This window comes from Sus scrofa, chromosome 5 (genome assembly GCF_000003025.6).
Source record: "Sus scrofa isolate TJ Tabasco breed Duroc chromosome 5, Sscrofa11.1, whole genome shotgun sequence".
Lineage (NCBI taxonomy): Eukaryota > Metazoa > Chordata > Mammalia > Artiodactyla > Suidae > Sus > Sus scrofa.
The window spans coordinates 57,588,789-57,615,423 of record NC_010447.5 but is presented as its reverse complement, the minus strand read 5'-3'; the positions used below and the strand labels follow the sequence as shown (position 1 = coordinate 57,615,423).

Sequence of the window (26,635 nt, the reverse complement as noted above, 5' to 3'; positions counted from 1 at the left end):
TTTTAAAGTTCAAATTTTCTATATTCTTACTGGTTATTTTTTAACCAGCATATTCTATCAAAAGAGGGCTGTCAACATCTCCCATTCTGATTGTGTATTTAACCATTTTTTTTCTTACAGTCCTGTCAGTTTCTGCTTATATATTCTCAGGTTATACCTGAAAATTTAGAATAGTTAAATCCTTTGGGAAAATTGAAATTTTATCATTATGTAGAGAGTCCTTCTTTATCTCTAGGGATGCTCATTGCCTAAAAGCCCACTTTATTTTATTAATATACTTATACCAGTGTTCTTTTGGAAGTGTCATCATGGTATATTTCCATCCCTTTATTTTCAATCTATGTTTATATCTTACACATATCCCTATGTTTTGGAACATTGCATCCCTTGTAGAAAGCGCATAGTTTTATTTTTAAATCCAGTCTGATAATCTTTTCCTTTTAATTAGATTATTTTATATCATTAATTACTAATATATTTAATTAAATATGCATTTTCTATTGGTTCTGTCTGTTCCAAATCCCACTTTCGTTCATCTCTGGCCTACTTTGAATCAACTGAGAACTTTCTATTATGCCCTCTTTTTCTTTATCAACTCAGAAGTTACACACACTGTAATTATTCTTTTAAGGATCACCAGCATGCATTACTACATGCATACTTTGCTTATCAGAATCTAATGCAAACTAGCAATTTTACCCTCTTCTTGGGCAATGCAGGCATTAGGACATTCTTTTTTAAATTTTTTAAATGATTTTTATCTTTTCCATTATAGTTGGTTTACAGTGTTCTTTCAGTTTTCTACTGTACAGCAAAGTGACCCAGTTGTACTTACATACACACATTTTTTTTTCTCACATTATCCTCCATCAGGTTCCATCACAAGTGACTGAATATAGTTCCCAGTGCTATACAGCAGGATCTCATTGTTTATCTCCAAATGCAAGAGTTTGCATCTATTAACCCCAGACTCCCAGTCCATCCCATTCCCTCCGCCTCCTCTTTGACAACCACAAGTCTGATCTCCAAGTCCATGAGTTTTTTTTCCTGTGGAAAGGTTCACTTGTGCTGAATATTAGATTCTAGATATAAGTGATATCATATGGGACATTAGGACATTCTAATATGCTTTTCCTCCTTCCAACTCTAAATCCCTGGCCCAAACTCACAATTTACAGGTGATTATTGTTGCGTATTTCAATTCTATTTATTTATTTATTTTTGTCTTTTTACCATTTCTTGGGCTGCTCCCGTGGCATATGAAGGTTCCCAGGCTAGGGGTTGAATAGGAGCCATAGCCCCCGGCCTACACCAGAGCCACAGCAACTCGGGATCTGAGCCACGTCTGCAACCTACACCACAGCTCACAGCAACAGCAGATCCTTAACCCACTGAGCAAGGCCAGGGATCGAACCCGCAACCTCATGGTTCCTAGTCAGATTTGTTAACCACTGAGCCACGACAGGAACTCCTGTGTTTTTCAATTCTAAATCTCACCAGACATTGATATTATTGTTAAATAGTCAATATACATTTACACTTATGCACATATTGACATTTTAGTTTCTCTTCATTTCTTCCAGCATTTTTGAGTTTTGTCTGGGATTTTGTCTTTCTGCCTATAGAACATATTTAATATTCCCTTTAGAATGAGTTAGATTTGTCCAATGACATATTCTTTCAGTTTAATTGTTTGAAATAACCTTTATTTCACTTTTATTTTTGAGGCTATTTTTGCCATGGGGTAGCATTCTTAGTTGAGAGTTATTTTCTTTCTGTTTCTGAAAGACGTAATTATTTACAGTCTGCATTTCACTCTTTCTGTTGAGAAGGCATCTGTGAATCTTAGTTTTACCCCTTTGAGGTTACTTTGAGGGTAATATTTTTTTCTCTGATTTAAGGGTTTTTCTCTTTCCCTTTGACCTTCAGTTATTATACTATGGCAGGACTAAGGGTAAATTATAAACATGAAACATATATATAATTATAAATGTGTGCAGGTCTATGTAGTGTATGTATATATGTATATGTGTAAGTATGTGGTGTGTTTATTTATATATATTCATATATGATCATTCTAATCAATTTCAGGGACTGAGGTGACTTGAATCAGTGCTGCAGACCTTGGGAGGGCCAATATACTTATGGTTCATCTTTGATTGGAGGCTATCACTCTTTAGCGTCCAAAATGGAACAAAAGGAATTTTTCTGGATTTACCTCCTATTTCCTCTTGTGGTCCCCAAATGCCAACATTTACTTTTCTGGCACCTTGAGGATATCCAGTGTGCTAATAAACCTCTCAGCCTCTCTGCTATTCCTATTAGAACTGGCTAAGCCCCCCCGCCCCGATGAAAAGTAGTCTCAGTATGGGCTCCATTTTTTGAGGTGTTCATTTTATTTTAGATCTTAGCCTAGACATTTCCCCTCTCTTGCTGGTTCTTCAATGCCCCTTTAAAATAATTGTGGGGTTTTTGGTGTGTTTGTTTGTGGGTTTTTTTTTTGTTTGTTTGTTTGTTTTTGCTCAGCTTAAAAAAAAAAATTATCTTTGGTGGAAGGGATTGAGGAGTTACCTGGGTCTGTTATCCCAGACTCACATTTTAGAACCACCTCTTCACGATATCTAGATATAGTAAAAGATAGTACTCCACACTGCCAAACATTGTTCCCCAATTTGCCATTCCCCTCCCCTCATCTCCTCATGCCCGTAAAGACATAAGATAAAGCTTCAGTTACCCACAGCAACTATGCTTACAGACGAAATGATCAGGGCTGATTCCTGAACAATTCTGTCTGTTTCCTAAAACAGTCTGAATCACTCTTGAGATCCCTGGGTCACAAACTCTTGACCATCTCCTTAACCCTCCCCCCCCCTTTTTTTTTGGTCTTTTTGCCATTTCTAGGGCCACTCCCGCCGCATGTGGAGGTTCCCAGGCTAGGGGTCGAATAGGAGCTGTAGCCACCAGCCTACGCCAGAGCCACAGCAATGCGGGATCCGAGCCGAGTCTGCAACCTACACCATAGGTCACGGCAACGCGGGATCCTTAACCCACTGAGCAAGGGCAGGGACCCAACCCGCAACCTCATGGTTCCTAGTCGGCTTCGTTAACCACTGCGCCACGACAGGAACTCCAACCCTTTCCCCTTATATCTGCTATCTTATAAAGGTCTTCCCCAATCAGATCTTGCCCCGTTCCAGAACCATTTTCTGCTCCCAAGATACCTTCTCCTGGTCTAGCCAGCAGAGGCAGACATAAATCTCATTTAAGTTTATGCAGGAGGGAACTCAGTCGAAGCTAAATTACAGTTACTCAACAGTAAAAATCCAAGATATTTCATTATTGACATCCCCAGTATAACCCCTGTTGTCTATTTTTGCTTTGTTTTGTTCAAGGTGGCCTCTCACTGGGTTAGTTAACCTCCAAGAAACCAAATACTCTCTTTATGGTTAATTTTATTAATTCTGAATATATCGAGTCACATTTGGATATATCTCTTGTAATCCATTTGTGTTGAATTATTTGTTGAGTCCCTAGTATACGTCAGGCACTGATGCCCGGAAGAGCTGACATTCACTCAGGTAGCAACTTAAGCTTTTTATTTTATGAGTTTTTATTTTATGACCGTCTTTCACAGCTCAAACATACGAAATACATACATGCCAAGATACAGAAAATGTTTGTATTTTCAAAAAAGAATTCTGAAAAAAAATTCATTAAAACCTCTGGATATTTTAAAATGTGAACTCCCTTTGCCTATTTAATTGTTTCAAAATTCACACAGTTTGAGTAGAAAACTTGGGGCAGGAGTCTAAAAGCAGGAGAAAAAGTCTTCCTAGGACTCCTTCTTGTCCATCCTTCTCCCTTCCCCCTCCAGCAGACCAAAGAGGGAGGAGAGAAAGAAAATAAATGCACACTGTCTTTAAAGCTGCTTAAGGCTTGCTTTGCCACTGGCACATCTCCTTCATAGGGCTTTTTTTTTTTTTTTAATTAAAGTATAGTTGATTTACATTGTTCCTTCAATTTCTGCTGTACAGCTAAGTGACCCAGTGATACATACATATACAATCTTTTTTTTCATACTATCTTCCATCATGTTCTAACCCAAGAGACTGGATAAGGTTCCCTGGGGCTGTACAGTAAGACTTCATTGCTTATCCATTCTAAATGTAATAGAGTTACTACTAGCAACTCCAAACTCCCAGTCCATCCCACTCCCTCCCCTCTCCCCCTTGACAAACATGAGTCTGCTCTCTAGTCCATGGTGATTTGTTTCTGTTTTGTAGGTAGGATCATTTGGGCCATTATTTTAGATTCCGCATATAAGTGATATCATATGGTATTTGTCTTTCTCTTTCTGACTGACTTCATTCACTTAGTATGAGAATCTCTAGTTGCATTCACGATGCTGCAAATGGCATTGCTACTTGCGCAACCATCAAAACCATCATGACAACCACAATCAGAGTTGTTTTGGTATTTAATATGTCTAAATATTTCCAGATCATTTTTCTAGAAACTTGCGGGCTGGGGGCCTGTGCTTCGGCATTCAGAGCTGTGCTTTGGGCCAGGAGCTCCCCCCTTTAGGCTCCCTTTGCCAGGCAACCCCTCACATTTCCCAGAATCGGGAGGACAGGAAACATCAGCCACTCCAGGTGTTTTTGGACTTAAAGAATGTGATATAAGGCAGCCAGAAAATGTTGGGCAGGTGATAACATTCTCTAAGAAGCAAAGAGCTTTAGTAAAAACCACCCTCCCAAAGCCTCAGGCTGGCCACGCTTCTTTGAACAAAACATGCTTGACTATTTCGCTATTTCTTAAACCAATAAACTCTGGACTGTTCATGTGGAGGGTTCCTGGAAACAACCTTTGAACAGGAAATCTCCCTTCTGTAAAGGGAATTTATTTGCATAATGCACTGGAAAGAAAATTCTACCCTGGGATCAAGAATGGGGAAAAAAATTTATATATTTTTTCCAGTTTCGGGAAAGAATTGTCCTTGAAAAATCATATTCTTTTCCTCCCCAAGAAAAGAGGCACGAGAAGAAAACCAGAAACAGTAAACCAGAAGGGTTGTCACCTTACAATGTAATTTTGAGGTTCCCCAAGAGTATCAGATGTAGAATAGTTTATATTTCAGACACTGTATCATACCAATGGATTTAATCACTCCTTTTCTGTTTTTTGTTTTTTGTGGGTTTTTTTTTTTTTGTATTTCAGCAATATTCTTTTGAATTTAGATAGATTTCTCTAATTAACAAACCAGATTTTCACATAACATATTAAAGTTGTCATGGTTTACATCAATTGCAATATAAAATATCTTGGCTAGCACTGGGAAGTCACTTGTTAAACAAATGTCCTCATGTCTCTGGGTTTGTTTTTTATAACCTGCTTAGCCTCGCCATGTATTTGGTAAATACATATTTTAGAAAAAAGTATTTTAAAATTCAACATATCTTACTTTTTGCATTTTTTAATCAGCTTATTTTTATGCACTGGTTCCTTCTGAGTTTCTGCTTGGCAAGGTGCCTTTCTTAAATTGTGGTATCCAAGGAATAATTGTGAAAAGCATGAAAATACCTCTTCTGTGTTTCCATTACTATCCTTTTGGGTCAAAGTTAAGTTTGGCTATATATATTTGGCTGCACTCATGGCACAGAATTTCCCGGGACAGGTATCAAACCTGAGTCATAGCAGCAACCCAAGCTGCTGCAAGGACAATGCCATATCCTTAACCCACTGAGCCACCAGGGAACTCCTAGTTCTGTTTCTTAAAAGAGAAGTCATTGAGAATACTCAAAACAAGGTAAACATTCAAATAATATCTGAAATTCCACTGTAAGACAGGCTCATGGTTTATTCAGCAAGGATCACATCTTTGTTAGGGCCAGAGTAAGGGTCCTATTGGCAGTGGGGAGGGCCTTCCAGCTGTGACACTAACAAAAGACAAGTTGTGTCCTAGAGCAGAGAGGATGTCATACACGACCTACTATCACTCCATTTTACTTAAATTTTTTCCCGATTGCATTTATGTAGATGGCCCACATTATTTTTGGAGAGGGATGTGTTCCATAAATACAGTATTTCCCACCCTTTTAGTGCACCATCATAGCTGTCAACTCACATTTCCACTTATTATTTCAGCTTATCTCTAAATATGTTCCTGCAGAGGAAACGTACTATATGTGTAAATTCTGAATGTCTTTGCCAAAATATGTAATGCCTAGATTAAATCTTAAGAAATAATTCTAGAATTTGATTAAATAGTGCCAGGGAAATAGACGGTTTAGAAGAAAGCGATATTTTGAAAAGGCTTCAGCATGGGGAGTAGATGGAATCTGGAGTACGAATGAAGGTTTGCTTCAGGATTAAGTGCTGTAGAAAGTCACTATGGTAGAGGAGAAATGGTCACAGAATCTATAGTTGTGAGAGTCTGGACAACTCTGTTTCAGGGAACTTTAGTGTCCTTATTGATAATGCACAGATAATAATTTTTATCGCATCAGATTCTGGTGAGATTGGAATGGTAGAACATCTGGAAACACCTGGGCTAGTGCCGATCATAAATTAAGCACAAAGTCAAACGGATGAAATTATAGATCTGAGATGAAGGTAGGTATTATAAAACTTGCACCTGGCTCATATTTCTTGATGTAAAAAAGAACATTTTTAGTTGCAGACTCAAAGGGCCTCTTGACGGACCTACGCAGAAGCACAGAGACCAACTGGCAGGAATCACCGAAGACCACATCCATCCTGTAAGGTCATCCCTTTGCTCCCACACCACTCCTGCTGGACTTGGGAATTGACCATTGTTCCTAAATACTGGGCTCACCTTCTGAGGAGCATGATGGCATTGAATGATATGTTTGAATGTGTTAAAACTATGAGTTTGGAGTTCCCATGGTGGCTCAGTGGGTTAGGAACCCGACATAGCGTCTGTAAGGATGCAGGTTCAATCCCTGGCCTTGCTCAGTAGGTTAAAGGATCTGGCATTGCCGTGAGCTGTGGCGTAGATTGTAGACAAGGCTCAGATCCCCCATTGCTGTGGTGTAGACCTCGGCTGCCATTCCAATTTGACCCCTCGCCTAGGAACTTCCATATGCTGTGGAAAGGCCCTAAAAAGAAAAATAATAAGTATTAGTTTGTTCAATGCAAACATTTTAAATACACTACAAATGAAAAACCTTAAAAAATAGTTTGGGTTGATTTTTTTTAAGGCTACTCCAATCTCCTGAATAATAGCACTATTAAAATTTGGACTGAATTTTCATAAGTGTAAACTGAGGGGAAAAAAATGTTTATCTAAAAGCTTTCATTGCATGAGCTGAACCTCTCCCAGACCTGCCAGTGGAGCAGGACAGGAACCAGTGTGCTTGTTTTTGGTAAGGACCCTTTCCACAGAGGTCCCAGGAGTTCATTCAGAGGAGGTCTGTCAAGTGGTAAACAAAAAACAGATCCTAAAGAAGAGCCAGCAGCTCTGGGAGGTCATCAACAGGGCTTTGTAGAGAATAAATTGTAAACAAAGTGAATACACCCTTTAGAGGTTGTAAAGCCTGTAGAGACAGTGGAAGCAAGAGCACTTGTTTTTCTTCCCCACATGTGTATCTGGGTAGTACTGAGACTTTCAAACCAGACTTTCATAGAGCAACAAATAATAAACTGGGAAAGAAGTACTTGAGGATCGGTAGTGAATTAGAATTTTTGTATTGGTAGGTTGCTACAAATAGTTCAACAGTAACATGAAAGACATTCGTGTAACCTTTCATAGCGTTCTTTAAAAAAAATGTTTTTAATTGAAGTATAGTTGATTTACAATGTTGTGTTAGTTTTTGCAGTACAAAGTGATTCAGGTATACCTATACACAGACACATATACATGTTCTTTTTCATATTTTTCTGTTATGATTTATTATAGGAGAGTGAATATAGTTCCCTGTGCTATACAGTAGGACTCTATTTTTCTATTTTATATATAGTATGTATCTCTCTCACTGAAGCTTTTTACAGAAGAGTTTGACTTAATCCTATGTGACAGTGCAAACCCACAACTGTGGTCCAGGTGGGGGAAGAATTGCTGAAAGGACCCGTGTACCTTCAGACACACTTTGGTGTGTGAGTCAGTTCCCCGAACACTTTCTGAATGTCTTCTAGGTACTGGGGACATCTTGCAGGTTTTGGAATTCAAAGATGAATGGGTCATGGTTCCTGTCCTTGACTGGCTCATGATCTGGGGTGGGGATGGGAGTGAAAGATGAGATAGACACAGAAATACACGACATGCACTAAAAAGTGGTCAATGAAAACAGGGATGTGGAAGTAGAGAGGAATAGTTAGGCCGGTTTGGAGATTCCAGGGAGGCTTTCTGAAGGATAAGATGCTTGAACTGCGGGGAGTTCCCATTGTGGTACAGTGGAAATAAATCTGACTAGAAGCCATGAGGTTCCAAGTTCGATCCCTGACCTTGCTCAGTAGGTTAAGCATCCGGCGTTGACGTGAGCTGTGGTGTAGGCTGCAGACGCAGCTCAGACCCTGCATTGCTGTGGCTGTGGCATAGGCCAGCAGCTATAGCTCCAATTGAACCCCTAGCCTGGGAACCTCCATATGCTGCAAGTGCAGCTCTAAAAAGAAAAAAAAGAAAAAAAAAAAAAAGATGCTTGAACTGATTCACTGGAATTCAAGGAGTTGGCTGAGTGAGGCTGAGTGAAGGGTGTCAGTTGGCATTCTAGGCAGAAAAATAGCCTGTGTGACAGAACGAAATTGTGTCCTGATGCTGTGTGTAGTTAGGTGGTCAGAGATAGAGTCCAGGGTGGGAATGTGCTAGGAAAGGGAATAGAGAAGCATTTAGTGGCCAGGTCACTTTTTAAAAACTCCATGATTACATACCTTGATTTTCTTCTCATAAGCAATGAGGAATATTGAAGAGTTTTTAAAAAGGAGATGCCATGGTCAAATTTGCATTTAAAATTCTTCATTGTGGAGATTCTCTTGTGGCTCAGCTGATTAAGAACCTGACTAGTTTCCATGAGGATGCGTGCTCGATCCCTGGCCTCCCTCAGTGGGTTAAGGATCTGGGATTGCCGTGAGCTGTGGTGTAGGTCAGCAGCTGCAGTTCTGATGTGACCCTTAGCCTGGGAACTTCCATATGTCTCAGGTGCACCTCCCCCTCCCCCAAATAAGACAAAAGACAAAAAAAAAAAAAATCCTTCATTGTGATATCAATCTGGAAACAGGATAAGTGGTAATAAAGGGAAATCTATTTGAAGTTAGTAGATGCAAACTCTTCCATTTAGAATGGATATGCAGTGAGGTCCTACTCCACAGCACAGGCAACTATATCCAGTCTCTTGAGATAGAACATGATGGAAGAAAATATAAGATAAGGAATGTGTGTGTATATATAAGGCTGTGTCACTTTGCTGAACAGCAGAAATTGGTACGACACTGTAAATCAATTAATTTAATCAAAAATAAATAAAAAAGAAGATATTGAAAATGTTTATGACAAAGACACTCTGAGTCTATTCAAGGAACGAAAGAGAAAGATTGGAGGAGAATAAAAGGAGGTAAGATTGACAACAATTAGAGACTGAACGAACATAGCCATTCAGTAAAACAGTGTTTTTGTGGGAAGGATATGATTCAGTGGGTGTAGATGACAAATTCAATATTGATCAAGTTAAGACTGTAGTGCTTATAAGGGCATCCAAATAGTTGTATCCAGCAAGCATTTGAATCATGAGTGGTCCAGACTAGCGATAAAACACTCCAGATATTCAACAAGCATATAATGGTTATCATGAGAACCAATTACATTACTTAAGGTTTACACCTTCATTCATTCACTAATTCATTCACAGGAAAAGTACAGAGGAATTTTAGGGCTGTAAAAATACTGGGATAACATAATGATAGGTTCATGTCATTATGCATTTGTCCAAAATGATAGAATGTAAAACTCCAAGAGTGAACCATGATGTAAACTATGGAGTTTGGGCAGTGATGATGTTTTAATGTAGTTTCATCATTTGTGACAAATGTACCACTCTGATGTGGGAGGCTACATATGAATGGGGCAGGAGATATATGAGGACTCTCTGTATCTTCCTCTCGATTTTGGCATGGCAGGAACATTTAAGTGCTCAGTGGTTGAAGTAATGAACAAAATAGCCTTTGCTTCCAAGGCATGTGGATCCTATGACCTAGACTGGGAAGAGCATTGAGTCAGGCAGTCGTGTGGATGAGGTAAAGAAGGTCTCAAGGACTCATAAAAAAAGCGGGGGAGCAGGAGAGGTAGGCTTTCAGGTCAAGGAAAGAGAAAGTATTAAAGAGAAAAGCATGGCCAACACTTTCAAATATGGCCAAAATGTTCAGTAACATAAAACCTAAGCAGTGTTCACTGGATTTGGAAACAGGGAACCCACGAGGACCAGGTGAAAACCATTTTAATGGCGTGATGCACAAACGAGATAATGATGTATCAAGAGCTTAAAGAAAGTTGGAGATATTGAAGATAGAATACATTTAAAATGAAGTTTGGATGAAAGTATAAGAGATAGATAGGATGGAGGTGAGAGAGGGAGAACATTCAGTCCAGAAATCTTGGAATTTTAACTTTCGCTCAGTTTCTCATTTCCAGTGGACTCTGGTCATCTTCACCTTGATATTCCATCAACAATACAAACTCGACAACCAACTAAAGCATCAGAAATCCCTCCTTCTGTTACACCCTCACTATTCCTAGGCACTCTGGCTTTAAACCTTGCCTCTTTTCCATAATTTTTTTTTTAATGGCCGCACCCGTGGCATATGGAAATTCCTGGGCCAGGGATGGAATCCAAGCCACAGCTGTGACCTACCTACACCACAGCTGTGGCGACACTGGCTCCTTAACCCATTGCACCGGGCCAGGGATCAAACCCGAGCCTCTGCAGCAACACGAGCCACTGCAGTTAGATCCTTAACCCACTGTGCCACAGCAGGAACTTCCTATAATTTTGATATCTAATTATCACAGGACCTACCTTTTCTTTATTTTCTATTGTCACTTCTTTGCTACAGCTCCTTAGTACATGACCTATTTTATTCTCCTTATAAAGGTTCTCTTTCCTCTTTTTTTTTTTTTTTTGCCTAACAATCCATCCTATTCATTACTGCCAAAATAATCTTGTGAAAACACATTTCTGTTCATGTTTTCTGATCTGAAGACTGGAGGGCTGGTCAGTGCCAACCAACTTAAGTGCAAACCCATTAAACTGGTATTCAAATTTCTCCGCAATATGGTTCCAATCAAGTTGCTCTGTCTCATACTCATTTGCCCAAAACATGTTCCCTGAGACCCAGTCAACTTGGCCTCACCACTGTTTCCTAAGTTTAATTTTTTTCCCCCATTTTGGCCATGAATTCTCCTCTATTTTGTCCAAGTTTTATCTGTTCTTTAAGTCCCAGTTCAGTTGTCTCCTTCATAATTTATTTTGGTCAGAATTCCTACCTTGCTTTTATCATGTGGAACCCTTGTAGTATTTTATCTGTGGTGATGCTCTTTGTATTTGCACATTATGTTAACAATTTCTACTCCATTTTAAGATCTACAACAGGGGAGAATATACTTTATATACTTTTTATTATCAACATCTTGTGTAGGCCACAGAGCAGTTGTCTCACTTAGGTTTGATCAATCTAAGTGAACTCTCAAAGACAGGAAAGGATAAAATTTTAGAGCTCAAAAAGACCTTACAGCTGATATGGTCAAATCTTTCTTTTTATTTATTATTATTATTATTATTATTTGTCTTTTTGCCATTTCTTGGGCTGCTCCCACAGCATATAGAGGTTCCCAGGCTAGGGGTCCAATCGGAGCTGTAGCCGCCTGCCTACGCCAGAACCACAGCAACTTGGGATGTGAGTCGCATCTGTGACCTACACCACAGCTCAAGGCAACGCCGGATCCTTAACCCACTGAGCAAGGGCAGGGATTGAACCCGAAACCTCATGGTTCCTAGTCGGATTTATTAACCACTGAGCCGCAACGGGAACTCCAAATCTTTCTTTTTTAATAGAGGAAAGAATGGAAGCCAAAAAAATGGTCAGTGGCCTGCCCACTCATGTGGCTGATGGTTGGCAAATGTCATCTCCTGACTCTGTCCGGGTCTCTTTCCACTTTATGATAGCATCTGTTTAGGAAGCACAAGTTGAAGCTTGAGTCGAACCATCATTCTTGTCATCATGGTTCCTGACTCTGGCATCACCGTTAGTGTTCAAGACCTAGACTCCTTTCTGGTCTCAGAAGTCTGTGCAGCCACAACCTAAGGAAAACCTGCAAGAAGACTGGAGCTGTCCAGCTGACTTACCAGCCGAAAGAGGGAAATGGTGCTCCCGGTGACATTGTAGTGGGCCAGAACCTCAGCAGCAGTGCTGATTCCAAAGGACACGTCTTGGAAATTTGGCACCATGCTATGGAACATAGACACCGCTGGTACTTCTAAATCCTAAAAAGAAGAGGAAGAGAACCCCACAGATTGTTTTTGGAGGAGAGAGACTTAGAAACAGATTATGGGAATTCCTGTCATGGCGCAGTGGAAATGAATCAGACTAGGAACCATGAAGTTGCAAGTTTGATTCCCCGCCTCACTCAGTGGGTTAAGCATATGGCGTTACCATGAGCTGTGGTGTAGGTTGCAGACACGGCTTGGATCTGGTGTTGCTGTGCCTGTGGTGTAGGCAGGTGGCTACAGCTCTGATTAGACCCCTAGCCTGGGAACCTCCATATGCCGCGGGTGCAGCCCTAAAAAGATAAAAAGACAAAAAACCAAACAAACAAAAAACAGATTAGGGACTAGAAAGGTGCTCCCTCAATCAGAAATCATAGTGTCCAATGAGACAACATTGACCTCTAAAAATGAAGGCTGAATTTTCCAGGCTGGGTGGGTTAATAGGTAACTCTCAAATTGTTGCTAAGCCTGGGACTTCTATCTGGTTTTACCATAGAACTGGCAGTTTATTAGTAGTTGAGATGGGGCTCAAAATCAGAGAGGCCTGCTGAACTGGACTGCTTTGTTATTGGGATAACAGAGAAGACAAATGTTTGGGGAATAATTTGTGGAGGAGAGAAGAAAGGCAAAAATAAGTAATAAATGCTGTCTAAAGGGCCAAGGGGAAAAAAAAAAAAAGAAAGAAAGAAAAGAAATTAGAGTGGAAGCTTAGAAGGTTTTTATTTTTAACAAAGGCTTTTGTAGGACAGGAACAAATAGTCCTCTTTCCACTGCGTGTAAGCTATTGAACACACTGTTTGTGCATTTCTCCACTCTAGAACCCAGGCCTGCAGGAGGGAGCATGGAAGCCTCTTCTGAGGATTCCAGTCTTTCTATAGCAAGCTGGCATTATTTCCCTGCTGTCACAGGACGCTTGCCCATAGCAGTTCCAGGCAGTGAACAGGAGTGAATATATTCTTTCCTGACATCTCTCTGGCTGAATGAAGAGACATGCTAAGAAAAAAGATTATGATTAACCTTGCATCTGGGGTCAAGCAGAAGGAGTTGGCACCTTGTTCATCCCAAAGGGTGTATGGAGTTCATTTGAGGCTATGAACAATTGTTCCTCAAGGCGTCCTCTTTTTTTTTTTTTTTAATTCTGATCCTTGGAATGGGACTTTCATGCTGCTCCTTAGAATGGGATAGGACCGCGACACCTTATGGCCATTTCTGTTACTGCACCTTCCTCCAGTTCTACTTTCTTCCCACTCCCAGCCTGTGGAAGGGTGGCTCTTTTTGTCTACAGCTCAGATCTCTCATCACTGAAAAATGTGCTCCCCTCGGGTCCTCCCCCTGCTCATATCTCATCGAGGCCATTTCCAGCTGTGTGCACAGAAAAGACAGGGTGATGGTGAGTTGGAATTATGAAACAGACAAGAAGGTCTGCAAGGAGAGAGTAGGGGCTTGATCAGCTGTGAGAATCACCAGATGTCACCTCCAGAGAAAAAGAAAAATGCTGGAATGATGCTCTCTCATTTATGGCTGCTTTTATTACCCAGGCAGCCGATCTGGAAGATGGAGGCTAATGCCTTCAATAGACAAAATGCCAACCTTATTAACATTACGAAGCAAACAGGAGTTCCCACTGTGGCTCAGTGGGTTAAGAACCTGACTAGTATCCATGAGGATGCTGGTTCGATCCCTGGCCTTGCTCAGTGGGTTAAGGTCTGGCGTTGCCACAAGCTGTGGTGTAGGTCGCAGATGCGGCTTGGATCTGGCGTGCTGTAGCTGTGGCTCCGATATGACCCCTAGCCTGGGAATTTCCTTATGCTGCAGTTGCAGCCCTAAAAAAAAAAAACAAAAAACAAAAAACAAAAAACAAACCCAAAACATTACAGAGAAAATAAAAAGAAAGAAGAATGAGGGATTACCTATTTGGTTAGAGGCTCTAGACTGGAGGTAACAATTGACAAATGTGTTGTTTGGATGATAGAAGTTAGTTTTGCTCTGGCCCCTGCCTCAGAATTCAGATATTGACTGAAGCTTCAAAGCACGGGAAGACCTAGTTGACAGCCTCAGAACTTCTGAAGCAGGTATGAGACATAATTCAGAGACCGGGAATGTCTAGATTGAGAACTCTTGATTGACAAGCTAAAAGCAGACTCGGGGGCCTTTTGGCTTCTAAGGCAGTGTCATCTGGCCAGCAGGTGACTAACTTGTCTCCTTTAAGGTAGACTATTTCTGGTTCTTTGGGGGTAACAACAGGTGGGGGTATCTGGACAAACCTGGAAGAAGCCTATGACAGCCACCTCAGCAGCAGCGATGAATTCCACGGCAGCTGCGACGTCTCTGAGCGATGCCGGTTTCTGGGTCCAGGGGCCATCTAGACAGAAATAGAGGAGGGTTGGTGGGGGAGATGGAGAGTGAGAGAAAGGCAGGAAGTTTGGGGTCACTGAGTAGAGAAGCAGCAGCTCTAAACAATGAGACATCTCTATTTTTCTCTTTAGACTAAGGCCGAAGAGATTTATGGATGCAGTTATCATTCCAAGGCTTTATTTTTCTAACTTGTGGAGTAAGGACCTCATGTAATAGCCTATTTCTGAAGGATAATGTCAGACTTCCCTCTTCTACTCCGGCAAGAGTTTTACCCAGCATTTCCTGGAAAGTTTCCCTGGTTTGGAGGAAAACTACCCACTGTACTACCATGTTCCCTTCCCGACTGCTAACAACCCTTTTACCCTCTGGGTCACTCAAATGCTTTTTTCTTTTACCTGAGGATTCCTGAACTTCTGCAGCAACTTCTGGGGATAGCTTGCATGTGAAGAGAAAGAATAGAAGCAGGCGGCTGGACCACATGGCTTCCATTGTCTTTCTCCTTCTCCTGCTCCTGCTCCAAGCCCTGGACCTGGTGTTTGCAGATGCCTATCCAGGGAAATCTACTCTGTGGTTAATTGACTGTGGTGTTATTCATGCTCTGGGAACGTTGCAGCTGGCTCCGGGGTGTGGGGTGGGGGGACCTTCAAATTCTGAGATAAGAGGTCGAGTTCAGGAACAGGGCCTCCATAAGCCAGGAAGAAAGTCAGGTCAGTTCATTTAAATAAAATATTCGGTGCCAGGTATTGACTTATGCAATAGGGATACAGGATGACTGTGACCTGACCAGCTTCTCCCAACTTGGAGTGTTAATGTGAGAGATGGATAAATCAACAGATCATTTAAATAAAAAATGGAAAGTCATAAAAGACTGGGAAACTCATAGGGTGCTGTGAGAAGACAGACACATTGCCGGCTGTGAATACCAGCTCACTTTTGTGACTTGAGATCTTATGCCTCGGTTGCTTCACTTATAAAACTGGGACTTTGATGGAGTTCCCATTGTGGCTCAGTGGTTAACGAATTCGACTAGGAACGTGAGGTTGCAGATTTGATCCCTGGCCTTGCTCAGTGGGTTAAGGATCCAGCATTGCCGTGAGCTGTGGTATAGGTCGCAGATGCGGCTCAGATCCCGCCTTGCTGTGGCTCTGGTGTAGGCCGGTGGCTATAGCTCCGATTAGACCCCTAACCTGGGAACCTCCATATGCTGCGGGAGCAGCCCAAGAAATGGCAAAAAGACAATAAATAAATAAATAAATAAATAAATAAATAAATAAAACTGGGACTTTGAGGATTAAATCAGTTATTATATGTAAAGACCTGAAAATAGTAAGTACCCAAGAGTAGGCGCCCTAAGATGTGGTCAAAGGCCGCATTGTAAGTGCATCTTGCAACATGAAAATGGGTTGAATAAAGTGACTAAAATGTTACACTGTGTGTTTGTTGTCTACTGATGCATGACAGCTTACTCTAAAACTTAACCACTTAAAATAGTAAAAATTGATTCTCTCACGCAGTTTCCATGAGTCAACAATTTGGTAATGAGAGGACAGACTAAGGAACTTTTGGATAACAGTAGGGTCCAGTAAAGGCTTTCTTTCTGTAGGGGATGCTCAGGTAGAGACCTGGGTAAATAAAATTTTGGCAGGCAATGAAGATGGAAAGGGAGTTTCGTGTAAAGAGCAAAGGTACAGAGAGACAAATGTAATGTGTGAGAAGACTATTAATAATTGAGAATTACCAGATAAAGGGAACAATAAATCCTGGCAGAAAGTTGTGCTGGGGCAAGGTTGCAGGGAGCCTTATACACTAAGTGTAGGAGCTTCAATTTTGTTTTGTAGGTGATGGGAAGCCATTGAAGGATCTTAAGCAGGAGAGAAACAATGCTTGATTCAGCCCAGGTGCTTATGGAAATCCAAGAGATTCTTATCGGCAGAGGGATATACAAATTTCTAGCTTAGGAGAAACTTCTATATAAAATTATTTAATAAAATAAATTGAGGCTCTCTACCATGCCTATTCTGAAAGCTCATTGCCCACTGCACTGCACCAGCACAGGAGAGCAGAACTCTTCCTGACAATGGAAACACCTCCTGTGCTGTGCTCTGCCCCGACCTCCTCTGAGCAAACCCATGAATGGGAACCATGCAGCTACTTATTTGTTGGAAGGAAGAAAGCAAAGATGTTCTCAGTCAGATCATACAATTCTTTTATTCTGATTCCCTTGTGCTGTTTACAGTGTCTCCCAGAAAGGCAGAACCCCAGTTAGCAGGAAATGTGATTAAGGACCTTCACTGAGCCAGCAGCAACCACAGAAAAATCCAGGGGTGGGAATGAGATCCTGGAACCCAATGCAAAGGACTGCTAGTGATAGCTTGCCCATTTCCTGGCTACTAGTTGCTTGAATGGGAATAAAAGAGGGAAAAAGTAAATGATCTTAGGTTGGGACCAAGAACTTCGGAAATCTGGCCATGACAGGGGATCGGAAGGGTGGGGCAGGATGAAAGCCCAGGTTTGAAGAAGCATCTTGTGCAGGGGTGGGAGGAGGTTGCACGGTGGGGGACAGTGTAGAGGAGGACGCAGCAATAACGAAGGTGGGAACGTAGGGAGGGGAGTGCTGGGGAAGGGGCCCTGCCGCGATGGTGAGGCGGGGAGGGATGGGGCAGTGGGCGGCGACCATGACTGTGGGCTCTTCCGATGGCAAGTGTGAGGGGAAGGGATGGGCAGAGGTGCTCATTCCGTCCAGTCCTTCTTAATGGACAGGTTCCACTCCCAGGTAAGGTGGTCGTGCTTGTCATCATCGGTAAAGAAGGACTTGTTGTGGTAGGTGCCTCGGGCCAGCATGCCCTTGGGGGCCTCTTCGGTTGGAGTCAGAAATTCATACTCCTCTGGTCGAGGCCCGTAGCTGCCAACCATGAATGTTGCTTTATCCACTGGAAGAAAGAAAAGTTCCTGAGGGTGAAAGTCTGATAGAGGGAAAACAAACACTGCAAATAGGAGAGCTTGGAGCACGGCATATAGTGTGATCAAAGCCAAGAGAAATAGTTCCCAAGCCTGGTTACACATCAGTTTTACCTGGGGCAACATTTTTTTTCCCCTTAAAAACATATTTAAATAAAAAAAAATCGGAGTGCCTCTTCACACAGTATCCTTTGACCTACTTCCAAAGATCATGGTTAGTAATTTGCTATGGGTCCCAAGAATCAGTGTCTTTAAAATACATCCCAGCTGATTCTGAGTATCAAGAAGCTGGGGAATCAGGGCCCTAAACTGATGGGGGATCAGATTCTTTTTATGAAGATGTAGCAGATTATACCATAAAAATAACCCAGGTGGTCAAATGGTACAGACTTCCAGCTATAAGATAGGTAAGTCCTGGGGGTGTCACCAACAGCCTAGTGATGACAGTTAACAATACTCTGTTGTATATTTGAAAGTTGCTGAGAGAGTTGCTCTTAAATGTTCACATCACAAGAAAAAAAAAACTTTAACTATGTGGTGTGATGGCTGGTAACTAAACTTATCACTGTGATCATTTCGCAGTATATACATATATCAAATCATTATGCCGTATGACTAATACAATGTGATATGTCAGTTACATCTCAATTAAAAAAGATACTAAGTGAAATAAGCCAGAAAGAAAAAGACAAACACCACAAGTGGAATCTGAAATATGGCACAGATGATCCTACCTACAAAATAGAAACCGATCACAGCCAAGGAAAGTAGACTTGTGGTTCCCGGATGGAAGGAAGAGGGACTGGGATGGATGGGCAGTTTGGGGGTTTTGGATGCAAACCCTTATGTTTGGAATGGATGGGCAATGGGGCTCTACTGTACAGCACAGGGAACTGTGTGTGATTGGGTCACTGCTGTACAACAAAAATTCAAGAAACATTGTAAATCAACTATACTTTAATAAGAAAAACAAGAACAAAACAAAACAATAATAATAAAAAAAAAATCCTCGAACTAGTTGAGAGTTCTGGTGTCAGCTCTGCAACTACCGAATAATTTTGGAGCCTCAGTTTCCTTTCTATAGACTGAACTTCAAGAATCTTCTTTCTACAAACTACCATTCTATGAACATATCTATTGGGGGAGGTAAGGTAACAACTGGTGATCAGAATGAAGAGAATTCATGGATGGAATAATTAGATGAAAAGGGAAATCAATAATCTGACTATAAAATTATAATTTTAATATCTAAATATATAATTATGATTAGATTACAATAATTAGAAGAAAAGGGGAAAACAATAATATGGTTAAAAGAAAAGTGAAGTACTGGGACAGGTGGTGAGAGTAGCCAACCAAAGTTATTAGTAGGTGAGTAACTGGGATATATATTAAGAAAAGTAGGGATTAGAAAGTAGGGATTAGAAACTCAAGGTAGGCAGGCAGGTGACATTTAGTTGGCTGTTATTTTGAGTAAGTTTGGAGGAACCTGTACAGACACATAATTGACCTCTTCCCTAAGAGAGGCAATCCAGTCTTTACGCCCAAAGGAAAATAAGAAACTGAGCTGTTTTTTCATGAGACGAGGTGTTGGAAAGGCCAGTGGAGATCTTTCAGGTTAGCAGTCTTCTGTGGGATTTGAGTAATTGAGGTTCTCTGTGTCATGCAAATTGATCCGTGTCTTCCCTAGCCCCCATTTATTGATTTGGCTGAACTGACCCATACATTACTATTTCACACCTCTGGGGGGCGCTGTTTCACACCTTCAGATAAAAGGGAACCATAAAAGTGCTTCCATCAGCTTTCCACCTTTCCCTTCTCCCTGCCCCTGTTGATGCAAGAGGACAGGTTCCCAGGACATGATGTACCATTTAGGTATAACTTGTCAAGGACAACTGCAGGTTAAGTAATGTGATATTATTTCTTTCAGTAGGAAAGCTTTTCTCAATCTAGAAAGAGTACTTTTTTTTGCCTGTTTCTTTGTTTAGGAAATTGAGTCCTGCCCCCTACCACTCCACCCACATGCTGCTACCACCTCCCATTGGATAGCTCTCTCTCATCTTGGACTTCTCTGACACTGGGGTTTTATGCATGTAAACTGCATTTTTTTTTTTTTTTTTGGCAGTGGTATGCAGGGACTAGATGTGGGATCTCAGTTCCCAGACTAAAGATCGAACCTAGCCCACAGCGGTGAAAACGCTAAATCCCAATGACTGGGTCACCAGGGAACTCCCTGAACTACATTTTTTAAATTTTAAGAGTACATTTATGTACTTTGATTCAAACTTATCTTGGTTATTCTCCCCCTTTATAAGTAATAAAGTTGAATTCCAGAAGCTGAATGTTGAAGGTTTGCCGAATGCAGACCTTGCCGTTAATATGCAGGTTAGAGGTCTCTGCATGCCTCTCCTAGGCTGTGTCCACAGCCTTCCTCAGATTCTTAAATGAACCTAACACTAAAAATTGCTAATAACCAGAAGTCTGTCAGTGAGAAGCAGAGTTTGGGACAGTAGCAAGTATGGACAATTTACCTTTCACTCCAGTCCGGTAGGTGTGTTGAACATATTTCAGGCCTGACACAATATCCTTGTTTACCTGCGGGTGGGAAGGATCCAAGCAATTCAGATTAAAGCGGCTCTTTCATTTTTGCACATCTTTCCTGCTGATCCTACCTAGCTGAGCCTTCTCTGAGGATGAAAGGACTCAAGATTTAGTTCGGAATAAGTGTTATTATTATTATTACTATATATATATATATATATATATATATATATATTTTGCCTTTTTTAAGGGTGCACCCACAGCATATGGAAGTTCCTAGTATAGGGGTCGAATTGGCTTTACAGCTGCCAGCTTACGCCACAGTCACAGCAAAGTGGGATCTGATCCGAGTCTGCAACCTACATCACAGCTCACGACAATGCTGGGTCATTAACCCACACTGAGCGAGGCCAAAAATCAAACTTGCATCATCATGGATACTAGTTGGATTTGTTTCTGCTGCACTACAATGGGAACTCCAGAATAAGTGTTATTATCATTCAGCAGGGAGGCAGAAGTTGGAGAGAGGAAGTCTCAAGACTCAACATTGCCAATCTGGTTTTAATCATCAAATACTGGGATTTTTTGGTTGGGGGAGGGGCTGGTTAATTAAAGGGCTGTCTCAATATTCTCCATTATATTTTTCTTTCTTCAGTGTTCCGAAGAATGGTCTTGAGCTCCCCCTCCTCGATGCAACTGGCCGGAAGACCATCCTTGTCTTAGGAAAGGTTACAAAGGTACCATTGGAAATTACCACGTAAATATCCCCAAATCCTAACCTCAGAAATGATCCACCTAGCATATGAAAAACAAACCAGGAGAAAAGCTGTAATGGAAAATTAGGTCTAGAAGATGGTTTTGCCTGTAATGTAACTGTGATTGGAGTCTAGAGGTGAGCAGATGGGTCACACAAAAACATCCCTCCCATATATAAATAATGGGTGGACTCCATTTGCCTCTGACAAGTATTTTGTCATGTTCAGATGTTGTCTGAGGACTTGCCACTTTCCCAAGCCTTTCAAAGAACGTTCACTAAAGAAGAACAAAAATACAGACACCCAAGCACTTTGTTTTTCCATGATTCACTTTACCCAGGACTGAACTGGGTTGGCCATTAATTTTATACCATGGTCATGTTTATACAGACAAATTAAAGTGGACATGGCACCATTAGCTGGATGGCTTGGTTCATTGTTCGCCAATGTAAAAATTACAGCATCTTCCAATAGTTTCTCCGAACAATAATTAGGGCTCCCATTTTATTTTGGACAGAATAATTAAAGCAATCTGTCACTGCTGCATTTTGTTTTGCTGGCAATGAGGTAGCAGAGCAGTGAATACTGCCAGCTGAGGTTCTAGACGTGTCACTCAGGAAAAGTCTGTAGCAAAAACCTATCAAAGGCTGGAGGAATGAAAACAGCTTCATTGAAGAAACTGATAAAATGAAATCTAAACTTTCTAATTACTCTGACTTGCACATGTGGGTCATGGAAGTAGGAAAAAAATGACTGCATCTTTCTAGAAGTCCCTGAGCTTGTCCCCTGGGCCCAGTAGGAGTTGGAGTCTGGTGGGAAAAAGACCAAAAAACAGGAGTGGTGGTAGATTAGTAATAAGGACTTCACAACCAAGAGACCCCTGTTTTTCTCCTGTTTCACAGAGGGTCCATTTAATATGAGTATGGTTGAGATGGACAAAGAAAAGTGTGAATATTCCTAGTTATTCTCTTCCTCTGTCTGCACATCCCTCCTGTTTGGCTCTTGCACCCCAGGAGGAAGAAGCCTTGGGAATGTGAATAAAAGAGCTGTGGACATCATATATCCCACATCTCCTTGGGAGGCAGAAGGAATAAGGGGATAAATTAAGAGGACCGTCCCAATTTTTGGAGAGGGTTAAGTTTGTGGGGAGAAAGAGAAGAACATTGAGAACAGCTAAGTGACATAACGAAAGAGGATTCTAGGACATGTTGCTGCTGTTATGAATGTAAACTTCCTCAGCCTTTTTTTTTTTTTTTTTTTTTTTTTTTTTGGTCTTTTTAGGGCTGCACCCACGGCAGGCATATGGAGGTTTCCAGGCTAGGGGTCGAATTGGAGCTGTAGCCACTGGCCTATGCGACAGTCACAGCAACACCACATCAGAGCTGTGTCCGAGACCTACACCACAGCTCACCACAATGCTGAAGCCTTAACCCACTGAGCAAGGAAAGGGATCGAACCAGCATCCTCATGGAAACTAGTCAGATTCATTTCCGCTACACCACAAAGGGAACTCCTCTTGGCCATTTTTCAAGAGACATCAGTTCAGATTTAACTTGCTTTTCAAGTAACATATTTTCAATTTTGAACTGGTGTTTCTTCTCTCCACATTGGGACAGGCCACAGGGTGGGTCAACTTTATGTGAGTGATCTTTCCATTAGAGACAAGGCAAAACCTCGGAAGTGGATGGGATTTAACTCCCCCTCCACCCCCGATGTGCCCTTAACCTCCATCACCTTCATGTGTAACTTCTGACCCATGCCCTGGCCTTCCCACCCATGGCAGAAGCACATGCTCCAGACCTTTCCCATTTAGTCACACTGAAAGTTACCAGCTATGTTTCATTTGATAAATACTGTCTTATAAAATGGACAAATTGAAGTCATGGCATTAATGTTTGTTTGTTTTGTTTTTGTTTTGTCTTTTCTAGAGCTGCACCCATGGCATATGGAGGTGCCCAGGCCAGGGGGTCCAATCAGAGCTGTAGCCGAGATCCTACTCCCCAGCCACAGCAGTGAGGGATCTGAGCCATGTCTGCGACCTACACACAGCTCATGGCAATGCCAGATCTTAACCCACTGAGCGAGGCCAGGGATCGAACCTGCAACCTCATGGTTCCTTGTTGGATTCGTTAACCACTGAGCCACCACGGGAACTCAAAAGCCATGGCATTAATGATTAAAAAATGGACTGATGAGAAATCCATTTGAGTCATATTAGGATACAGTGCCTTTCCAAACTCTCAGGTACTTTGGTAAGAAATACAGGAAACCAGAGCTCAGTGTCTATTGTAGAGTAGGCATCAACAAATATTTTCAGAAGGAAATTATTTTGAGGCATGTTTGTATATGGTGGGGAAGGACTTTCCTTCAACCCTGAATCATATCCTGCACTTTAGGGTGAGAGAAGGGCTGATGTGCAAACAAAGAGGGCAGATGGGGTGTTTTTTGGTGGAGCCCAGGCCCTGGAGGAAGAGACTGAGTGGGAGTGAGGGGCAACCGAAGTACATACAAGCAGTTAAGAGCAAACGGTGAATTTCTAACCCATTTGTTTTCAGAGGCAAGCTTGCTTTTCTCCTTGATTTTGGCTGCTCGTTGGGATGTGGGCATGTTCGTTCCACGTCGGTTTATCTCCTATTTAGTGTTGCTCGTACTTGTTTACTGGCTCCACAACTAAATGGTAATTTCCAGATACTTACTAAGGACCACACTGCCTGGATTTACATATCATGGAGCAATGAGAGCTGAGGCTCTCTCTGTTCTTTTTTTTCTTTCCCTATTCATTCATTCATTCATTCATTCATTTATCTCTTTCTCAATTAAAAGTCACTAAATAGCTACCGTTTACAAAGTTTGGTGTGAAACATTGCAAAGAAGGGATTAGAATCTCTCCCTGTGTCAAGGTGCCTAGGCGGAATAGGGGAGAAACGACTCAAATGGTGCCATACATAGCAATGTGTGCCTTGTGGATGGGAGAATTAGGTCACAGGAGAGAGATCCTGTTGGCTTAAGTGATCAATAGAGAGTTCAAGGGGAGGATTCCGGTTGGGAAAAGGCGTGGAGCAAAGGTGAGTCTTTTTTTTTTTGTCTCTTTGCCATTTCTTGGGCCGCTCCCGCAGCATATGGAGGTTCGCAAGCTAGGGGTCCAATCAGAGCTGTAGCCACTGGCCTACACCAGAGCCACAGCAATGTGGGATCTGAGCCGAGTCTGCGACCTACACCACAGCTCACGGCAATGCCGGATCCTTAACCCACTGAGCGAGGCCAGTGATCGAACCTGTAACCTAATGGTTCCTAGTCGGATTCGCTAACCACTGAGCCACAACGGGAACTCCAAAGGTGAGTCTTAATAGGGCAGAGCTCAAAATTGGGGAGAGAACAGTCCAGGTCCAAGGGCAAAAAAGAATCACACAAAAAACATGACAACAAGGGAGAACCCGACTAGGATCCATGAGAACGATGGTTCAATCCCTGGCCTTGCTCAGTGGATTAAGGATCTGGCCTTGCCGTGAGCTGTGGTATAGGTTGCAGATGTGGCTCAGATCTGGCGTGTTGCTGTGGCTGTGGTGTAGGCCCAGCTACAGCTCTGATTGGATTCCTAGCCTGGGAACCTCCATATGCCTCGGATGCGGCCCTAAAAAGAAAGAAAAAAAACAACAACAAGATGATGCAGGAAATTAGATTTCTCTTTCCTCTGATTAAAGGAAGGATTTAAACTTTATGAAAACATACAGGGTCAAATACTTACTTTGAAGTGAATTTTGACTCTATATTCGACCCCCTCCTTCAGCACAAAAGTTTCTTTTTTGAGGGCTTCCAGATCCCCTGTAGAAGTAGAGAGAGAAAGAGACAGCTCTTCTCAGAAGAAGCTTCACAAGGAGATGAGTGAAGTTTAAGCTCCAGAGCCATTTGCTGGCCCCTCGGAGCACCATGGTCCATATGGCCCTTGAGTAAGAGTGTTTGAGATTAGTTGCTACACAAACACACATTTGAGGAGTTCCTGTCGCTGCTCAGTGGAAACGAACCTGACTACCATCCAAGAGGATACAGGTTCTGATCCCTGGCCTTGCTTAGTGGGTTAAGGGTCCACCATTGCCAGGAGCTGTGGTGTAGGTCGCAGATGCTGTGGCTGTGGTGTAGGCCGGCAGCTACAGCTCTGATTCGACCCCTAGCCTGGGAAACTCCATATGCCTCTGGTGAGGCCCTAAAAAGACAACAAACAAACAAACAAACAAACAAACACACAAACACACACACGTTTGAAATGCCTGAAATCTTACAGCTAGAAATGAAAGACATATGACTGAGCTTTTCCCCACATTTGACTGCAACCCTAAGAATATGCAAGATATTGTGATTAAAGACTGCCCCCACCCCTCAAACAGAGACATATAAGGAAAAACGTTGTATAAGAGTAACAGCTTACTCAGTTTTTATAGGTTTGTTAACCTTTATGATGTTTTCTAGCTTTTAATAGTGGTCTCCTTTGGTTCCCTTTTTTTTTAATTTAATTTTATTTTATTTTCCCACTGTACAGCAAGGGGATCAAGTTATCCTTACATGTATACATTACATTTTTTCCCCACCCTTTGTTCTGTTGCAACATGAGTATCTAGACAAAGTTCTCAATGCTACTCAGCAGGATCTGCTTGTAAATCTATTCTAAGTTGTGTCTGATAAGCCCAAGCTCCCGATCCCTCCCACTCCCTCCCCCTCCCATCAGGCAGCCACAAGTCTTTTTTCCAAGTGGTTCCCTTTTTATCTTTCTAAGTAAATAATTACGTTGGTATTTAATTTCGCTTTTGGGTTTGCAAGTTCATGTCATTTTTCTTAAGGAAAGTCCCTGAAGTGATAAAAGCTTTAGGCTCTGTAACACTGAGATCTGCCCCTCATTGCTGTTCCCTGGTTAGAGAGGTGATTTTTCTCTGTTCCTCTCCCAATGTGACCCTGTGTAATTTGACATTTGGAGTGACTGTGTGTGTGTGTGTTTTGTACATGTCTATGTAGATGCTTCAAACACAGAGCTGGTACCAACATGCTATGTAATTACCTGGGATTCATCTCAACAGCTTTTTTTTTTTTTGTCTTTTTTAGGGCTACACCTGCAGCATAGGGAAGTTCCCAGGCTAGGAGTGGAATTCTCTGCCACAGCCATAGCAATGTGGGATCCAAGCTGAGTCTGCGACCTATACTGCAGCTCATGGCAACGCCAGATCCTTAACCCACTGAGTGAGGCCTGGGATCGAACCCACATCTTCATGGATACCAGCCAGGTTCTTTACCATTGAGCCACAATGGGAACTCAATAGCTTTTTTTGTGTGTGACAGAAAATGAAATTTGTATTTCTTACTGCTGGGACAAGGGACAGAGACCAAGCATTTCTGGCAATTTCATCCAGCCCTTCTGAACAGAACAGATTTCCTTAGTGCTAATTCAGACCTGACCATGCAAAATGATAACGACATGCAATTTCACACAGGAAGAGGTCCAAGAGCACCGTGAGAGAGAGGGAGGGAGTTCTCTCCTGGAGAAATGCT

At 41.8% G+C, this 26,635-nt stretch overlaps 2 protein-coding genes and 1 long non-coding RNA gene across 5 annotated transcripts in view; 1 reads left to right on the top strand and 2 right to left on the bottom strand.

The window, feature by feature from the left end:
- Window positions 1–15,927, bottom strand: part of ERP27 (endoplasmic reticulum protein 27) — a 27,142-nt gene extending 11,215 nt beyond the window's left edge. For 2 of the 3 annotated variants that reach the window (XM_013997808.2, XM_013997810.2), the window contains exons 1-2: window positions 14,756–15,927; window positions 12,351–12,488 (exon numbers count right to left, since the gene is read on the bottom strand). In XM_013997808.2, coding sequence (XP_013853262.1) covers window positions 12,351–12,488; window positions 14,756–15,013 — 396 coding nt within the window. In that variant the 5' untranslated portion in view covers window positions 15,014–15,927. The remainder of the gene's footprint in view (window positions 1–12,350; window positions 12,489–14,755) is intronic. The other variant, XM_001926542.5, reaches the window with a different exon arrangement.
- Window positions 1–22,385, top strand: part of LOC110260734 — a 24,802-nt gene extending 2,417 nt beyond the window's left edge. Inside the window, exons 2-3 of the long non-coding RNA XR_002344098.1 lie at window positions 6,674–6,758; window positions 21,001–22,385. This is a non-coding gene — a long non-coding RNA (uncharacterized LOC110260734). The remainder of the gene's footprint in view (window positions 1–6,673; window positions 6,759–21,000) is intronic.
- The window catches only part of ARHGDIB (Rho GDP dissociation inhibitor beta), a 21,642-nt gene continuing 12,035 nt past the window's right edge, over window positions 17,029–26,635 (bottom strand). Inside the window, exons 4-6 of the mRNA NM_001244240.1 lie at window positions 24,846–24,922; window positions 20,336–20,399; window positions 17,029–17,776 (exon numbers count right to left, since the gene is read on the bottom strand). Of these exons, the coding sequence (NP_001231169.1) occupies window positions 17,577–17,776; window positions 20,336–20,399; window positions 24,846–24,922 (341 nt within the window). The 3' untranslated portion in view covers window positions 17,029–17,576. The remainder of the gene's footprint in view (window positions 17,777–20,335; window positions 20,400–24,845; window positions 24,923–26,635) is intronic.